Source organism: Narcine bancroftii, chromosome 7 (genome assembly GCF_036971445.1).
Source record: "Narcine bancroftii isolate sNarBan1 chromosome 7, sNarBan1.hap1, whole genome shotgun sequence".
Lineage (NCBI taxonomy): Eukaryota > Metazoa > Chordata > Chondrichthyes > Torpediniformes > Narcinidae > Narcine > Narcine bancroftii.
The window spans coordinates 49196221-49214178 of NC_091475.1; the positions used below are offsets into that span (position 1 = coordinate 49196221).

General features: G+C 39.6%; 1 protein-coding gene across 4 annotated transcripts in view; it reads right to left on the reverse strand.

The window, feature by feature from the left end:
• c7hxorf58 (chromosome 7 CXorf58 homolog) overlaps positions 1-17958 on the reverse strand; it is a 52083-nt gene that overhangs the window by 19444 nt on the left and 14681 nt on the right. For all 4 annotated transcript variants that reach the window (XM_069890050.1, XM_069890051.1, XM_069890049.1 and 1 more), the window contains exon 2: positions 12819-12960. In XM_069890050.1, coding sequence (XP_069746151.1) covers positions 12819-12940 — 122 coding nt within the window. In that variant the 5' untranslated portion in view covers positions 12941-12960. The remainder of the gene's footprint in view (positions 1-12818; positions 12961-17958) is intronic.

Sequence of the window (17958 nt, forward strand, 5' to 3'; positions counted from 1 at the left end):
GTTATCATAATACTGAGGTATTTAAATTGATCTTTCATTATTTTAAAAGGATAATTCGAATATATATTCAGTGGGCCTTTTAGTGGTAATAATTTGCTCTTATCTTTCTTTGGCTTCGCGGACGAAGATTTATGGAGGGGGTAAATGTCCACGTCAACTGCAGGCTCGTTTGTGGCTGACAAGTCCGATGCGGGACAGGCAGACACGGTTGCAGCGATTGCAGGGGAAAATTGGTTGGTTGGGGTTGGGTGTTGGGTTTTTCCTCCTTTGCCTTTTGTCAGTGAGGTGGGCTCTGCGGTCTTCTTCAAAGGAGGTTGCTGCCCGCCAAATTGTGAGGTGCCAAGATGCACGGTTTGAGGCGATATCAGCCCATTGGCGGTGGTCAATGTGGCAGGCACCAAGAGATTTCTTTAGGCAGTCCTTGTACCTCTTCTTTGGTGCACCTCTGTCACGGTGGCCAGTGGAGAGCTCGCCATATAACACGATCTTGGGAAGGCGATGGTCCTCCATTCTGGAGACGTGACCCACCCAGCGCAGCTGGATCTTCAGCAGCGTGGACTCGATGCTGTTGACCTCTGCCATCTCGAGTACTTCGACGTTAGGGATGAAAGCGCTCCAATGAATGTTGAGGATGGAGCGGAGACAACGCTGGTGGAAGCGTTCTAGGAGCCGTAGGTGATGCCGGTAGAGGACCCATGATTCGGAGCCGAACAGGAGTGTGGGTATGACAACGGCTCTGTATACGCTTATCTTTGTGAGGTTTTTCAGTTGGTTATGCAGATTAAGTTTAATCCTGCAAATTTACTGAAGCATGTAAGCATGCTTACATTATCTTTGGTGTGGTTACCTCTGGAGTGGACACTGAAAGGTCATCTGCATAGATAGATAACCTATGTTCAATAGATCCTCTAAACAAGCTTCTAAGATCTTCATTTGCTTGTAATAGTAATAGCTAGTGGCTCAACCACTAAATTCAAAAGAAGAGGGCTTCGGCGACAATCCTGTCTCATGCCTCATTGTAATTTTTTAAAACTTTGATTGTTGAGTATTAGTACAAATTGATGCTAGTGGAGATGCATATAAAAGTTTTATCCATTGAATAAAATCTGGTCCAAAATTAAATTTTACTAAAGTGACAAATGGGGTTTTCCATTCTACTCTATCAAATGCTTTTTCAGCATCTAAGAAAAGAATACATTAATTAGGGTGAGTAGAAAGAGAATATATAATATTCTATGAATATTATAAGAATATCTATTTTCAATAAAACCCATTTGGTCTAAATTTATTATTGCTGGTAAAATATTCTCCAATCCAGTGATTCACCTTTTTATTTCCACTCACATACCAACTTAAGTATTCCCTATGCCATAGGTGCTCAGTGATTAGTAAGGGTCTAACCAAATTATCAACAGCCTTTCCATTTCAATAATTAAACTACTGTGTTGCTCAGTCATAATTGTAGCTTTCATCAGGACCAGGGCTTTCACATGGTCCATTATTCTCACTTTATTCCTTAAAATTATTTTGACCATTGACTGACTGTAGCCTAAAGCCTTTCCAATGACTGATGGCATTTCACCTCTATTTTATCACTTTATTATTTCCATTTTATTTTCAATTGTGATAATTTTCCTTTTCTTTGATGCATCACTAGTACTTGGATTGAATTTATGCTTTGGAGGCATGGTTACTCTCTTATATAGGTTTCAGGGCTTTTCCCCTTTAAAGTGAACTGTTGGTTCACGTCAATTTTAAAGCGAACTGTTGGTTCACGTCAATTTTTAAAGCATATGAAATACAGGTAAGAGGACTGTATATACATGTGATGTTCCATTCAGTAACTTTAATTTTAAATGTTCCAACGAAATGCGACGCTGGCTGACAGCAGTATCATGCTAGAGTACAAATGTATCCTACTGCATAACTACGCTCCAACTGGAAGCTGACAGCATTCTACTTCCGGTCAGCTTCTCTCAAACCGGAAGTTCCCAACATTCTACTTCCAGTATGTAGTATGAGTCGTTTATAAATCGGGCCTTTTCAACCTGGGGACTGCCAATACTGCATCTACATGCTTAAAAGTTCAAATTGACACAGCAGGCTCTTGAATCAGAAAAAGAAATGCTTCCAAGTAAATTGGCCTTAAGAGGAGCAGGAGGAGCTGATACTAAGAAAAGATCAGCTACAGATGGATAGGGAGTTGCAAGAGGAACAACTAAAGAGGGAGATGGAGCAGCTAAGGAGGGAGAAAGCTGCTAAAAAAGCAAAAGGATCAACTGGAACTGGACAAAAAAATTTTTGATAGCATCTAAAGCTTTGGAGTCCTGTTTTGAGGAAGGACAATAGAAAAAGGAAATAATACCAAAGAAGAGCCAGTGTTACAGTTATAAGACTTGCATGGTCCCAGGTTAAGGCATGGTGGTGACAAATCTCAACCCACAATAATGACCCCAGTGGACAGAGATGTGAGTCTAATTCCATCTTACAAACCAGAATACTACCCACTCCCGACATGTAATAGAAATCCAGATGAACAAAGTAACTTGCACCCAGGCATGAGAAGGCAAGATGAAATGACTGCAGTGTTAATGCAGTTATAGTCTCTCTCTTTGCCCAAAAGAAAGATTCCAATTTTTGATGGTGATCGACTTCAATTCCAAGTGTTTATGTAAAAACTTTGAATGCAGTATTGAAATAAAGACCCAAAACTTGGAGGATTGTCTATATTATTTGGAGCAGTTCATGAATGGACAACTCCACAATAAGTTGTTAAGTGTTGCCATCATATGGCCCTAAATATAGGATCCGAAAGGTTAAGTTTTTATTAAAGAAGCACTTCGGCAACAAGCATAAAATTGCTACATACATCTTATGTACAGAAGGGTCTTCCATGGTCTTCAATAAAACTAGATGACCACTAAGGTTATGCCCTCTTTTTAAGAGGATGTTGCAAAGTCATGACAATAATTGGCCATTTACGAGATCTTGACATTTTAGGGTAATTTATTTAAAATGATTAGCATATTAGCCCTTGTGGTCCATGCAAGAGGAGACTAGCTGTCTAATGTTTCACTTGGAATAAGTGAAACAAAAAGGAACTCTGTGGTGACCTGAAAGAAAGAGGTTATCATCTGGAAAACATGATGGGGCAAGTTTCTTTAGCAATACACTTACAGGGCTGATTAAAAGGGATTAGTTTGTGTCCAGGAACAAAAATCTCTCTGAAAACTGACAAGAACCTTCCAGAGAGTAACCATTTACCTTTCAAGCACCAAAGGCTGGTGAACTTCATAAATGTTAAATTCTGTGCACAGTTTAAGAATTGCCTGCAAACAGTAAACTTGAAGGAATGAGAAGTGAGATTAGACTGTGAATCAAATAACTTTTCTAAATTTACACACATATTACATACATCTGCGCTTAGAATTAGAAGGGGGTTAAGTTAGGTTAGTTAATTTAGTAGTGATAAGTTAAAGAGTGATTCTGTTTTCATGTTTAAAGATCATTAAAAGTAACTTTTGTTTAAGTAACCATTTGTCTTGATGAATATCTATTGCTGCTGGGTTTTAGGGTCCTCTGGGCTCATAACACATGGGATTAAATTATGTTGGGAAGCTATGGGTCTGGCCCAGTGCAGCGGCCAGAAATTGGGCTGATTTTCCCTTGTTCCCTAACTTTCCCTGGCTGGACCCCTCGACATCCCCCACCCCAAAAAAAAAATTGGGGAGGGGTATCCTTTTTTTTCTCGCCACAGCCATGCTCCTATACTGTTCAGGTGCATCTGCCAATTTTTTGGAAAGGTGCCATACCTTCCCCTCAAGTTATAGGTAACTTTTTCCAGGGGAACACAATCCTGCATCTCCTTGCTCCATTGTGCAATACTCAGGTGAGAGTCTGACTTCCAGGTAACCGCTATGCACTTCCTGGCCACTGCCAATGCGATCATTACGAATTGAATTTGGAATTTGGATAGCTTCATTGTAAGTCTTGTGTCCATTAGATTGCCCAACAGGAACAATTCAGGATCCTGTGGGAATTCCTTACCTATAATTTTCCCCTAGGACTTCGCCTAGTTCCCCCCAGAAGGGCCTCACCTTGGCACATGTCCAGGTTATGTGCACAAAGGTTCCTGTTTCAATGCCGCTTCTAAAACACTGATCTGACAGCTCTGGCTTCAACCTGTTGATCCTTTGCAGTGCCAGGTATAGCTGGTGCAGAAAATTATACTGCACCAGCCTAAACCTCGCATGGATTACTGCCATCATGTTAGTCCGGCATAGGTTGGACCAACACCTCTCATCAATCATTATTTCTAAGTCCGACTCCCACCTCTGTCTCGATTTATGAAGACCTCATCTGGGTCCTTCCACTTGTAGCAGGAGATATATTACTGAAATGAATCTCTGGTGATCCCCTTTTGAATCAAGGTCTCTACGTCACTGCACTTTGGTAGGGCCATAGTTGGATCCAATTTGTCCCGCAAAAAAGATCTTATCTGAAGGTAGCAGTGGAATGTCTTGTTTGATAAATCATACTTGTGCCTAAACTGCTCAAATGACATCAATTGTCCCTGTTTGTAACAGTCCTCTATGCACCTGACGCCATTCCCATGCCAGGTGTCTAGGATCTTGTTACCCACCACCAAAGATTAACTGGTTTGGAGTCAGGGGTGTTTTTGGGGACAGCCCAAATTTTGTTCCTTAATATCATTTAAAATATGAATAATTTTCTTTACTATGGGTCTGTCTTTTTTCAGGTTGTAATTTGTCATCCCATTTGTAAATAAGGTCCTCTGCTACCCTCTCACCCATCAAGTGCAGACCAATTTGTACCCAGGATGGCCCTCTCCCCTCCCAAAGAATGGGGAGATGTATTTTGACTAGGCTGCACAATAATATTTTTGTAAAGTCCGGCATCCATGATCCACCCAGACTGTAATCCCAGGTTACCTTCCCATTCCATAGGAATGTTCTTAACCGTGAGAGCAAGGCTTGAAAGAAACCACTGGGTAATGCCACAGGCAAGGTTTGAAAAAGATACTGGAGTCTTGGCAGCACATTAATTTTCATGCAATTGTTCATGCCCACCACCATTTTAGACAGGGGCATCCATCTGCTGAGGTCGTCCTTGATCTTTCTCACCAAGGGGGTATAATTTAATTTGTACAAGTTAGTTAGGTTGTAATTTATTTGGACTCCAAGGTACTTAATCCCATTTTGCAGCCAGTTTCGAAAGTGACATAATCTCACTCTTGTCCCAATTAATCTTGTACCTGGAGACCACTCCATAGTCCTCTAGATTAGAGCACAGCTTGGCAACGAATTTAGTAGGTCTGTCAAATATATCAATACATCATCAGCAAATAAATGGTTTTATGTTCTTTGTGGCCCACTTAAAACCCCTTTAATGTCTGGATCCTCACTAATGACCTCAGCCAACTGCTCCAATGCCAATATGAACAGAGCTGGAAATAGTGGGCATCCCTGCTTGCTTGATCTTGTGAATGGGAAAGCAGAAGAAGTTTGCCTGATGGTCACAACTTTTGCCTTGGGTGCATGATTTAGTGCCCTTATCAAATTAATAAAATTTGCCCTAGCCCTATTTTCTCCAGAACTTTAAATAAAAAGTCACACTCTAATCTATCAAATGCCTTTTCCGCATCGAGAGCCCTCTCATTTCTAGTTTGCACCAGATGCATTTTGCTTAGTAGTCTGACCATGTTATCTGCTCCCTGTATTTTTTGTACAAAGCCCACTTGATCTTTATTAATTAGTTCTGGTAAATGCTTCGTCAATCTATTTGCCAGGGCTTTGGCAATTATCTTTATAGTCTGTGTTTAATAGCGAAATAGGTCTATAAGAGGACGGCTTTAATGGGTTCTTAACTTTTTCAAAATAGTTGTAATAATTGCTGTCAATAAAGGTTCCAGGAGTTTTGAGTCCCTATTGCCTGATTTATCAGCTCCATATAAAGAGATATCAACAGATCTTTGAATTATTTTAGAACTCGGGTGGAAACCCATCCTCCCCCAGAGACTTGTTGATTTGCAATGAGTTCAATGTATTCACTATTTCTTCTGTGAAGGGACAGTCCAGACCTTCCGGATCCAAATTTGGCAACTCTAATTTAGACAGGAACTCCCCAATTTTATTTGGCCTCCCTTCCAATTCTGATTTATTTAGACCTTTGTAAAATTTCTGGATGGTGTCATTAATTTCCCTTGGTTTATATGAGATCCTGCCATTCCCCATTTGTATTGCATTGATCATTCCTGAGGCTTGTCCTGCTCTCAACTGCCATGCCCGGATTTTTATGGGCTCTTTCCCCCATTTCATAATATTTTTGCTGAGACCACAATGTGGCTTTTTCAATACTGTATGTTTGAATCATGTTATACTTCAACTTCTTATTTGTCTTTTGAGCCCAATTTTTGGAAGTCCCTTTCTCGACGAATTATTTATTGTTCCTCCCTCTCATTTCCTTCTTTATTGCTTTGGTATATCCAATTATTTGATCCCTCAAATATGCTTTGAAGGTATACCATAAAAGGAACTTATCTGACAGTTGGCCTCACAAAACAAATCTATTTGCATTCTTTTAAAACTACAAAACTCCAGTTTCTCTTACAGCAGTGCATTAAGATGCCACCTGTATACCGTCTCCTGTTTAGCCACCATCTCAATTTTAACTACTAAAGGTGAATGATCTGAAAGTAGCCTCGCCATCTACTCAGCTTCCATGATCCTACTCTCTATATGGGCTGAAGCCAGGAACAAAACTATTCTAGAGTAGGAGCATGCTGCCTTGAGTAGAAGGAATAGTCCCTCTCCCTCAGATGCTTCTGCTCCACACATCTATCAAATTCAGCTCCTTCATGGCATGTGCTGCCTTTGTTTTCACAATTCTTTTTGTTGGTATCCAAACGTGGTCCAGACAAAAGTTAAAGTCTCCCCCAATTAGAATATTCTCCTTTGCTTCTGCCAATCTCAGGAAAATATCTTGCATAAATTTTTCATCATCTATATTGGGGACATATAGATTCGCTAGGGTCCAGGATTCTGAGTATATTTGACAGTGCACCATTATAAATCTACCGGTTTTATCTACCAACACGCTGCACCCTCATTGGAACACTTTTCCCAATCAAAATTGCCACCCCCCTTGCTTTTGAACAAAATGAGGAGGCCACTACCTGGTCCACTCACCTGCACCTCAACCTTTGGTGCTCTGATTTCATTAAGTGAGTTTCTTAGAGGAAGGCCAGTTCCACTCCAATCTTCTTAATGTGCATTGACTTTTTCTCTTAATCGACCCATTTAGACCACTAACATTAAAACTTGCAAACCTTATATTTTTATCATTGCCCCAGGGTTCTCATACCAGTAGGGTCTCTCCTCATCTAGCCCTTCACCATCAGTTGTTTGGTCCGAACCACTTGCACCATGCCAGACTCCAGGGGACAAAAGCAAAACCTCAAATAACTAACCACACTAAAGAGACACATACATAGTTTAGAATAACATGTATCACTAAAAAGAAACAAGAACAAAGCCAAAAACCAAAAAAACTAACCAGAAGAAAAACAAAAGCGAGACAAGCAACATTCACAACCATAGATTCCCTTAATCCCCTATCACCCACACAATACTATCTTCACCCCACGTAGAATCCACTCTCCCCCTGCTCGGTGACCAACCCCTTTTGGTTGTCACCACACCTCCCCCCCTTCCCAGACAATAGGTTGTGCAGTTTGTACCCATCTTCTCCCACACTCCCAAAAAATAACTATAATTATAATTTCATTTCCATTTGCTGTAACCTCATTTCACATCTTTGATTTAAACACCAGAATATGCTATAGTCTGCAGTGTCCATATATCCATGTAGAACAATTCACAATATAATATACATTATTATGGGTTAGTCCACAACCAGGCTTTAACACTTCTTGTTACCCCCTAACATGGATGAATCTTCAGCAAATTGCTGAGCCCTCTCTGGCTCACCCCCAGGTCAGTACCACCTTCAGGGTGGCTGGATGCCTTAGCACGCATTCATACCTCTTTTGCTTAACCAGCCGCTTGGTTGGCTTCCTGGCCTTCAAGAGTGCCGCACTAATGTCTGGGTAGAAGAAAAGTTTGTTCCTTTTTTTTGCACCAGCTGCTGCCGCTCCCAGTATTTTTTCTCTGGTAATGTAATAGTTTCACTAGGAGAGATCGTGGTTCTGCCCCGGTCGCAGTCTTGGGAGGAGGGATCTTTGAGCCCATTCTATTTTTACCTTTTCTCCTAATATCTCTTTGCCCAGCACCTCAGGGATCCAGCTCTGGAAAAAAAAAACTCACTGGATTTTGCCCTTCAGTCCCTTTTTTTAGCCCCACTATTTTTATATTATTTCTCCTGCTCTAATTTTTGAGGACATCTAATTTCCCCCATCTACGGCCCCCTTCTTTCATCCATATGTCTAATTTATGCTCCATTCTATGTATGGTGCCTCACTTATATCCACCTTTCCTCTACTTCTGTCATCCTGTCCATTAGCCCTGAGAGGGTACCTTGCCCCTTATCCAATTTCTCTACCATGTCCTCAGCCCTTTTCTCCATAGCTTGGAAGAGCCTGTCTTCCTTCCATTGAGCCCAGCACCTCCATTACATCTCGCAGGGAGGGATCTGAGCCCTCCCGCAAGGGAAATTAATGACACCGTCCAGAAATTTTACAAAGGTCTACCTTGGCAGTGTTCTCTTGAGCCTCATGGCCCCGCGGAGTTTTCCTCCCTCGTTGCCTGCGTCCTCCTCACCGCTCCTGGACCTGTCGCTTCTACTCCCGGGACTTGCCGCCTCTGATCCATCGCTGGACCCTCTGCTGGTGCTCGTTCCCGCGCCCGACCCAGCCTGCCTCAGTGCCGCCCGCCACACCGCTGGAATCAAGGAGGATTGTGCCACTCGCCCTGACGCTGGAGCCAATGCTGATTCCCCTCAGCTTTTTTGACTCTGCGCTCCGGCGGCTCTCCACTCCACGGTCGCCACAGGCGCTGACTGCACCTCTAACGCCGCGCGTGATCTGGTGCTCCCGCTGCAGACCCAAGCTTCTCCCCCCTTCCCAAGGGCTCCTCTCCACCCCTACCTGCCGGCTCTCAGCGCCTTCCTCCCCTGGGCCTCGTCTTTCTTGCTGTATGGGCTGCTTGGCTCCCCCATCAGACCTTGGAACGGCCAGGTCGGGTCTCCTACTTCAGCATCGATTCTTTCAGGATTTTACTTACGTTTACTTTTCTTTGTAATAGTTTGTCCTGGGCATCTTCCTGCATCCTTTATTAATATTCTGGTAATTCAAATGATTTTTTCCCCCCAGTTTATTTCTTACAATCCTGGGAGCTCTGGGGTTTTACCACCTCCTACTCTCCCCGCATCACATGACCTCATTTAAGGACTCTAACTTGTGGACTTTATTGATTTAGTTTATTCTCTTCGTAGTGCACAGACAGTTTGTTTATATTTGTTATCTGTTTACATATATTTTGAACGACCAATTAGTGGTAACTGTTGCTGGCAGAAAAAGAATCTCAGTTGTATGTGATGTCATGTATGTACTCTGACAATAAATATGAAATTTAAAGCTATGGGAATTAGACAAAAATTCTCTTATATGCTTCCTCCATAATTTGAAAGGTGCGATGGTCATTTTAAAGCCAAACAGGCAAAAGTCTGTAGACAAACAGATTTGCACTCATGGCCATGAGAAACAGTAGAAATAGATGTACCCATTTAACTCCACATGAGATGGTCATTGAAAGGGTGTTGTCCATACCCATGATTAGTAGCAATGAGGTAAGCCTAGAAATGTTGGAAGGAGAACTAGGAAAGCACTTGAAAGGACTATAACATTGGCTGTCAGATCTGTTTATTCCCAGGTACAGGAAGCACAACCCCCATTGGAAGACAACGAACTGCAGGTGAATCCCAGAGTTCGGTGCCGTTCAGTGTGGGTGATCATGTCTCTACATCCATCATGATCTCTGACCCTCTGAATTGTAGTCGTTGCCTTCCATAAAGGCTCTATCTTTGAGTTGAGACCATGGTCGATGTTGAGTTCATGATTATACAAGGGAAAAATACTGAAGTGGTTACCCGTTGTCACCTTCAGTTGCAGTGTCCATTCTGGTAACCCTGGCCATTGATCAGCAGATTCTTTTGCCCAGCATTTTTAGTTTCACAACCATAAATTCCAAATTGTAGAATCTGCTTGTAAAAAAAAAACATCCACCATCTACAATTCACAGCCTCATGTGACTCTGATTGGGAGGGCTAAACAGGTGCTATACCTTGCCCAAGGGTGACCTGTTAGTTATTGGACAGATGAAGTGCCTTACCCCTCCTTTTGAGCAATTGCGCAACACTGACACCAATGGGTTTATGTGAAGAAGTTTTAATAGGAAGTGGAAACAGCTGAAGCAAGTCAGACCATTCCAGGTGATCTTGTTGAAACCCACTGTGGTCAAGATAAAGGAGTTAGGACCGTGGATTCACCTCAGCCACTGCCAGGAAGTCCCAGCAGCTGGGGAACCAAACAAAAAAGATGGGGAAAAAAATTAGAGACTGCTTAAATTTGTGTATTTGTTCTATCTTAATTTTGCTTTTTTAGGTATAGAAAGGAGATGTGGAGCCACAGAAGGAGAATGGTATCCCTGAGATTTAGTGCAGAAAATGGTCCCTATTTTAAAAGAGGAGAAAAATTAGGAAATGGCTTATTCCCTTGTTATAGAATAACATTCTTAGCTGATCATGTAGATAATATTACTTGCAATGCAAACCAGACCATTAAAAGATTCCAGATGTTAAGAGCCACCCAGAAAAGTCACACACTGACCCTCTTGAAGCATAAAATAGCAACAGACTGTATTTCGGTAAGGCAAATGGACTTTACGTCGCACTGAATTTGACAAGTGATGCATGTGCTACATTGATTTCAGACTAGAAGATAACATGATGCATTGAGAACAATTAAAGATGAATTTTGCCCTTCTAGAAGCACAAGAAAATCTTTCTCAGGGAAGCTCACTGATCAGTTAAGACCCTGGGGAGCTATGGTAGTACAGATACTGATTCCCATAGTGTGGCCTTGAGCATTACTATTTGTGGATGTAAGTCACGCTGATCTGCTGGGTAGGAAGAATGTTAGGTGGAGAGGTATGATGATTCAACAAGTCAAAGGTATAAGGGAGTGTGTCTGCTCATATGATTATACATACAGAAGAAAGGAGACCATTCCCATGTACAGGAATGTAATTGACCTGATAACTTTAGACCCAGAATCTCTTTAGCATTTTCAGCTTGGATGTTGCTAATCCATTTACATGTATTTATAAAATTGTAATAGTAACCTCTCTCTTACTTGAGCTGTAATGCTTAATGGTTATAATTTCTGCATGAGACTGTAAAAGTGTTGGTGTGGGGGGTGGAGTAACATTGATGTAAGAGTCTGTCTAGTTCAGACTGATGTAGAAAGGTTGTTTCTCATGGATGAAGAGTCCTGGACAAGAATGCACAACTTCAGGATTGAAGTGCATCCACTAAGAACAGAAATGCAGAGGAATTTCTTGAGCCAGAGGACGGTGAATCTATGGAATTTGTTGCCAGAGGTGGTTGTGGAGGCCGTCATTTGGTGTATTTAAGGCAGAGATTGAAGGGTTCTTGATTAGCAAGGGCATCAAAGGTTATAGGTGAAGACCGTGCAGTGGGGCTGAGTGGGAAAATGGATCAGCTCTTGATTGAATGGCGAGGCAGACTCAATGAGCTGAATGGCCTATTTCTGCTCCTATTCTTATGGCCTTGTTGTGTTGATAAATACAACTTGATTAATGATGGGACAATTATAGATACCCAAGGAGGCCCAGGATGTGTGTTGCCTGGCAACAACAGCCTAGCTGATAAAATTCCACTAGCCCTGATTTCTCCAAATTCATATGACTTACAAGAATTAGGGGGAACCAAAAGTGTAAAAATATCTGAGAGGGGAGCACATGTTTGTGATTGGTTCACCATATGATGCAAGATGTAGATAGACAATGCATAGCTTAATGCTGATGGGATAAAGTTTGCCACATAGAAAACTTTTTTTTTAAATATTGGTTAACATCAGATAGTGTTGGAGAATGTAAACCCATGCATTTGTATGTTCAGAGAGCACTTTGATCCTCTACAGAGGTGACAGACCATCCACAACCTTGTGTATTGAATAAAGGGAATTGGCTGAAGGAGTCTGGGTCTTTCATTCCTCAGGATAATAGACTACTGATAGAGATCTCACCCCAGAACCTGGACAAAGTATCGATACCAATCTTCCACAAGATCTAGCTCAAACCTCTGAATCAATGAGCCAAAATAGGTGATTAATGGAGATGTATTGCACCACATCTATAACCTCTACAGCATCTCCAGATTGAAGAACAGATTTTATCCAACAGCTATCAGGCTCTTGAACCTCCCCAAACAACTCTAACTCTAACCATAAACTACCCCAGGACTACCAAAAGATATGTCTGCCCTACTGAAACATTTTTCTTGCACTGAGAGCAACTATGAATTTATATTTATCTTTCCTTTGATATTTATTCTATCTTTTTCTGTCTTTCATTTGTGGTAATTTAATTTTTTTTCTATTGTCTGGTGTATCTTATGTACCCATTTGGCCATAGCAAGCAAGAATTTTAGTGCATCTATAAATTGTACTTATGTATATGACAACAAACTCACATTGACAGATTGACATTTCCATTATCAGAATGAAGTGATTCAATGGCAAACACTTAGGAATTACTTACATCTTTGATTCTGAGTCATGCATGTGTACTGTTATTTCTTGACTATTCAGTAATATGTGCTCATTTTCTAGAGATTCACAGGAGCATGGCGAACCTTCACTTTCCACCTCATTAAGATCCATTATGAATATTTCAAATCATTCTAACAAACAAAAGGTTACAGTGATTATCTGTTCTGAATAACTGTTTGTTATAGATGCCTCAAGACGCGTAGTACTACTTTCAGGAACAGTTGCTACCCCTCCACATCAGACTTCTAAACAACAAACTCAACCAGAGACTCATTTAAGGACCCTTTGCACATTATTATTATTGAATTTTTTTTGTATTGCACAGTTTATTTACATTTCTCTCTTTTGTATATGTATCTTCTCTTGAGCATAGTTCTTTTGCACTACTGTTAAGTAATTCTGTCTTGCCTGAAGGAAAAAGAATTTCAGGGTTATATGTCATGTCACGTAAGTACTCTGACAATAAATCTGATATTTGTTTTTGGTAATTATCAATGTTAAATTTTCTATACTCTGATATATACAGTGATCTTTATTTGTAACTGAATGTCAATATGGTTTGCAATCTCATACCGCATCAAAAAGTAGATTATGATGAAGAAAGCCAGGGAAGTTGTTGGTTAAACAAGCTACTCCAATTTGATTATCTTACTGAAAAAAGAAACTCTGATTACAAGAAAATACTGGGTGACTTCCTTGATCTTCATACGGGAGGAAAATCAGCACTGTAAAAGCCAGAGCTGTGTTAGTGCACGAGGGGTTATTTAATGAACTTTGAAAACTAACTCAATGAACTGGTAAATGGGGAGAACAATGCTACATGGGTTAGTTTTAGTCCAACATGGCACTAGTTAGTTGATATACCCTGACAGAACTGTCCTTTTTCAGATGGGCTGCTCTTTCTATTTGAGGTTGTAGCCTGGGTGTTCAGATGTAGGATCCTGAATTAAGTTTTTGTTATGTCAGCTGTGTACTATTTCCTCATGGTTTGGAGAACTTCGGTTGGGTGCAGGTATAGTTTCAGTTGATTTTATAGGGTCTGTTCAAATCAGTAGAACAATGGGGGTAAAATTCAGCAATAGAATACCTGTGATTTTCTTCGTGATTAGTCTCAGAACACCTTTCTGAGCCTGTCTCACCGCAGGGCCTAAGCAGGGATAAACCGATCCCTGAGAGCTAAAGTTCTTCCCACAAAACTCCACCTAATGTGCAGGACAAAGCACCAGAGATGTAATAATTTCTAGATAATTAATCTGCCTTTTTTTTTACAATGTGGGTATCTATTAGGGATTTATTAGAAGACCCCAGGACTTCATTGAAATGTCAAATCAAAAAATGGAATTCATTAAACTGATATTAATGTTGCTAAAGCTGCAAATACTAAAAAATTACAGGCCATTGGTGATAGCCATTTTGCTTTTGCAGCACGGATGGTAATTACAAATTTAAGTCATACGAGTACTGCGAGGACAGTACTTTTGATAATGTGTAGTTTTAAAAGATAACCGAATCAAGAGAATTGTGTGCAATACTAGTTAGCTCAAGTCTCCGGAAAGTGAAGTTAGAAATTTGAGGTAAATTAAAAGAATATTTACATCAATTGAAGATAGCATGAATGTATTAAAGTCTGTGATTACAGTGATCATTCTTGAAGGAGTTCATTAATGGCTTGAAACACGTTGAGATCTATATTATGAATTCACATAATTGTCTGTAATCTTTCACTATTTAAATAATCATCTGATCTTCTACTTTTCCATCCAAAGTGGATAACCTCATATTTACTAATATTATACCCATCTTCCAGACCCTTGTCCACTCAACTAACTGATCTTAACCTATCTATACATCTCTCATTCTCATATAAATTACTACTAATATTTGTCAAATGCCCTTTGAAAGCCACAGTTCAATCTGCACAAGATTTCCATATGGAGGATTTGAGATTGAGATCCTAATCAGTCACTGAATCTTTTAGTCCTAGAAGCTTTAGGTTTCAGTAATTAAAAACAAATCATCCATTGCAACAGCAAATGTCAAGGAGCTTTGATCTGAAAGAGTTTAACAACTTCCTTCCTGCATGTTTTTCTATGCCATTCCATCAGGGACAGTTATATTTATTTTTAACCTAAAAATATTACAAGGGGAAAACCATTCGAAGTCTCTTCCCACCCTTGATTTGTATCCATACATTTCCATCACTGTACATTGCTATATTCGTTTCTATTTACACCATTACCACCACTGGCTTCTTGTCAATACTCCTCTCAGTCCCTCAATGCCAGGTAATGGAGGGACTTTAGACTATGGTCCTTCCCCATGACACCTTTCCGTTGGCTGTGCCAAGCCTCAGTGCATCTCTCAGTGTGCAATGTCAATGGGTAGCATTTCTGCACCTATAACTCCGTGTGCAGAAAGACCAACAGGTTTTGGGCAGATCAAAGTGTGACTTCCACTGAATTGACTGTCTTCCAATAGTTCTGGATGTCTGACTCTGTGTGGGTCCTTCGGAACAGCCCATAAATTAGAGCATCTTCTGTCAGGCTGCTGCTGGAGATGAATGATGCCAAGGACCCACGCATATTCGCTACACACTCTTAGCAAATCTACATTCTGCAAAGAGGTGGGTGACAATCTCCTCTCCATCGCAGTCATCTTTTTTTTATAATCTTTTTATTTTTCACACTGTGAACCTTATCAACCAAAATACATACAAACATTTCCCTCTTAAATATACACAGTGGCATTTTCTCCCCTTTTTTTTCCCCCTACCTTTCCTCTCCCCTTCCCCCTCCAAAACCACTAATAAAGTATATATTCTGGTACCTTCTCCCCTATTTTATCCAGTTCTATTTTAGTCCAGTCTGGTTTTTCCCTTGTCTGGTAAAAAAAAAATCAGATAAATACCTTAATTGTTCGCTGCTCTATAATAATTTTTAAAGTTTGGTAACTGCAAACCACCTTGGTTGTACCTCTCTGTTAATTTATCTAACGCTATCCTCGGTATCCCCCCCCCCCCCCACTTTCCACAAGAATTTTCTTATTATTCTCTTTAATTCATTAAAGAATTTCTCTGTTAAGGGAATTGGTAACAATTGAAATAAGTATTGTATCCTTGGGAAGACATTCATTTTAATGCAATTTACCCTCCCTATCAACGTTAGCGGTAATTCTTTCCAATGTTCTAAGTCTTCCTGAAATTTCTTTATAAGTGGCTGATAATTTAATTTGTACAGGTGGCTTAATTTATTATCTAACCTAATACCTAGGTATCGGATTGCTTGTGTTTGCCATTTAAATGGTGATTCTTTTCTAAATTCTGTATAATCCGCATTACTCATTGGCATCACTTCACTTTTATTTGCGTTGATCTTGTACCCCGATATTTCTCCATATTCCTTCAATTTCTTATGTAATTCTTTTATTGATATTTCTGGTTCTGTTAAGAATACTATGATGTCATCTGCAAATAAACTGATTTTATACTTCTCCTTTATTTTTATCCCTTTTATTTTATTTTCTGTTCTTATCAGTTCTGCCAATGGTTCAATTGCTAAAGTGAACAGTGAGGGGGATAATGGACATCCCTGTCTAGTTGACCTTCTTAATTTAAATTGGTTTGATACATATCCATTTACTGTTACCTTCGCCAATGGTCCATTATATAATGCTTTAATCCAATTAATATATTTTTCTGGTGGATTGAACCTCTATAATACTTTAAATAAATAGTTCCATTCTACTTTGTCAAAGGCTTTTTCTGTGTCTAAAGCAACAACCACTGTTGGCTTCTTAGTTCCTTGAACTGCATGAATTAGATTATTAAGTTTACAGACATTATCTGCTGTTCGTCTTTTCTTAATAAATCCAGTTTGATCTTGTTTTACTATTTTTGGTACACAGTCAGCTAATCTGTTTGCTAATAATTTTGCTATTATCTTATAATCTGAATTAAGTAGAGATATTGGTCTATATGATGCTGGTGTTAGTGGATCCTTCCCCATCTTTGGTATTACTGTAATTATTGCTATCTTACATGAATCTGGCAAGTTTTGCGTTTCTTTTATCTGGCTCATTACTTCCAGGAGAGGAGGAATTAATAACTCTTTAAATGTTTTATAGAATTCTATTGGGAGTCTGTCCTCCCCAGGCGTTTTATTGTTCAGCAGCTTTTTTAATACATCCTGTACTTCCTCTATTTCAAATGGTTTTATCTGTTTGTTTTGTTCCTCTTCTTGCAATTTCGGCAGTTCAATTTTGCTAAAAACTCTTCTATTTTATCATCTTTCCCCTCATTCTACGTTTCGTATAATTGTTCATAAAATTCCTTAAAGTTCTCATTAATCTCTATTGGATTATATGTAATTTGTTTGTCCTTTTTCCTTGATGCCAATACAGTTCTTTTAGCTTGTTCTGTTTTAAGTTGCTAGGCTAATATTTTATGTGTTTTTTCTCCTAGTTCGTAATACTTTTGCTTCATTTTCATTATGTTCTTCTCCACCTTATATGTTTGTGATGTTTCGTATTTTATTTTTTTGTCTGCCAATTCTCTCCTTTTCGTTATATCATCCCTTTTTACTTGTTCCTTTTCTGTACTTACTAACTCCCTTTCCAACTGCTCTATTTCCCGATTGTAGTCCTTTTTCATCTTAGTTACATAACTTATTATCTGCCCTCTAATGAAGGCTTTCATTACATCCCATAATATAAATTTTTCTTTCACTGATTCTGTATTTATTTCAAAATATGTTTTAATTTGGTGTTCAATAAAATCTCTAAGTAGCATGGAGTTTAAGCTCCATCTCTATGTTCTTGGTGGGATGTCCTCCAGTTCTATTGCTAATAACAGGGGTGAATGATCAGATAGTAATCTACCTTTATATTCAGTTTTCCTAACTCTCCCTTGAATATGGGCCAACAACAAAAACATATCAATCCTTGAGTATGTTTTATGCCTATTCGAGTAATATGAATATTCCTTCTCTTTTGGGTGCTGCCTCCTCCATATATCCATAAGTTTCATTTCCTGCATTGATTTAACCATAAATTTGGCCACTTTATTCTTTTTGCTATTCTTTTGTTCAGTTTTATCTAACATTGGATCCAAATTAAGGTTAAAATCCCCTCCT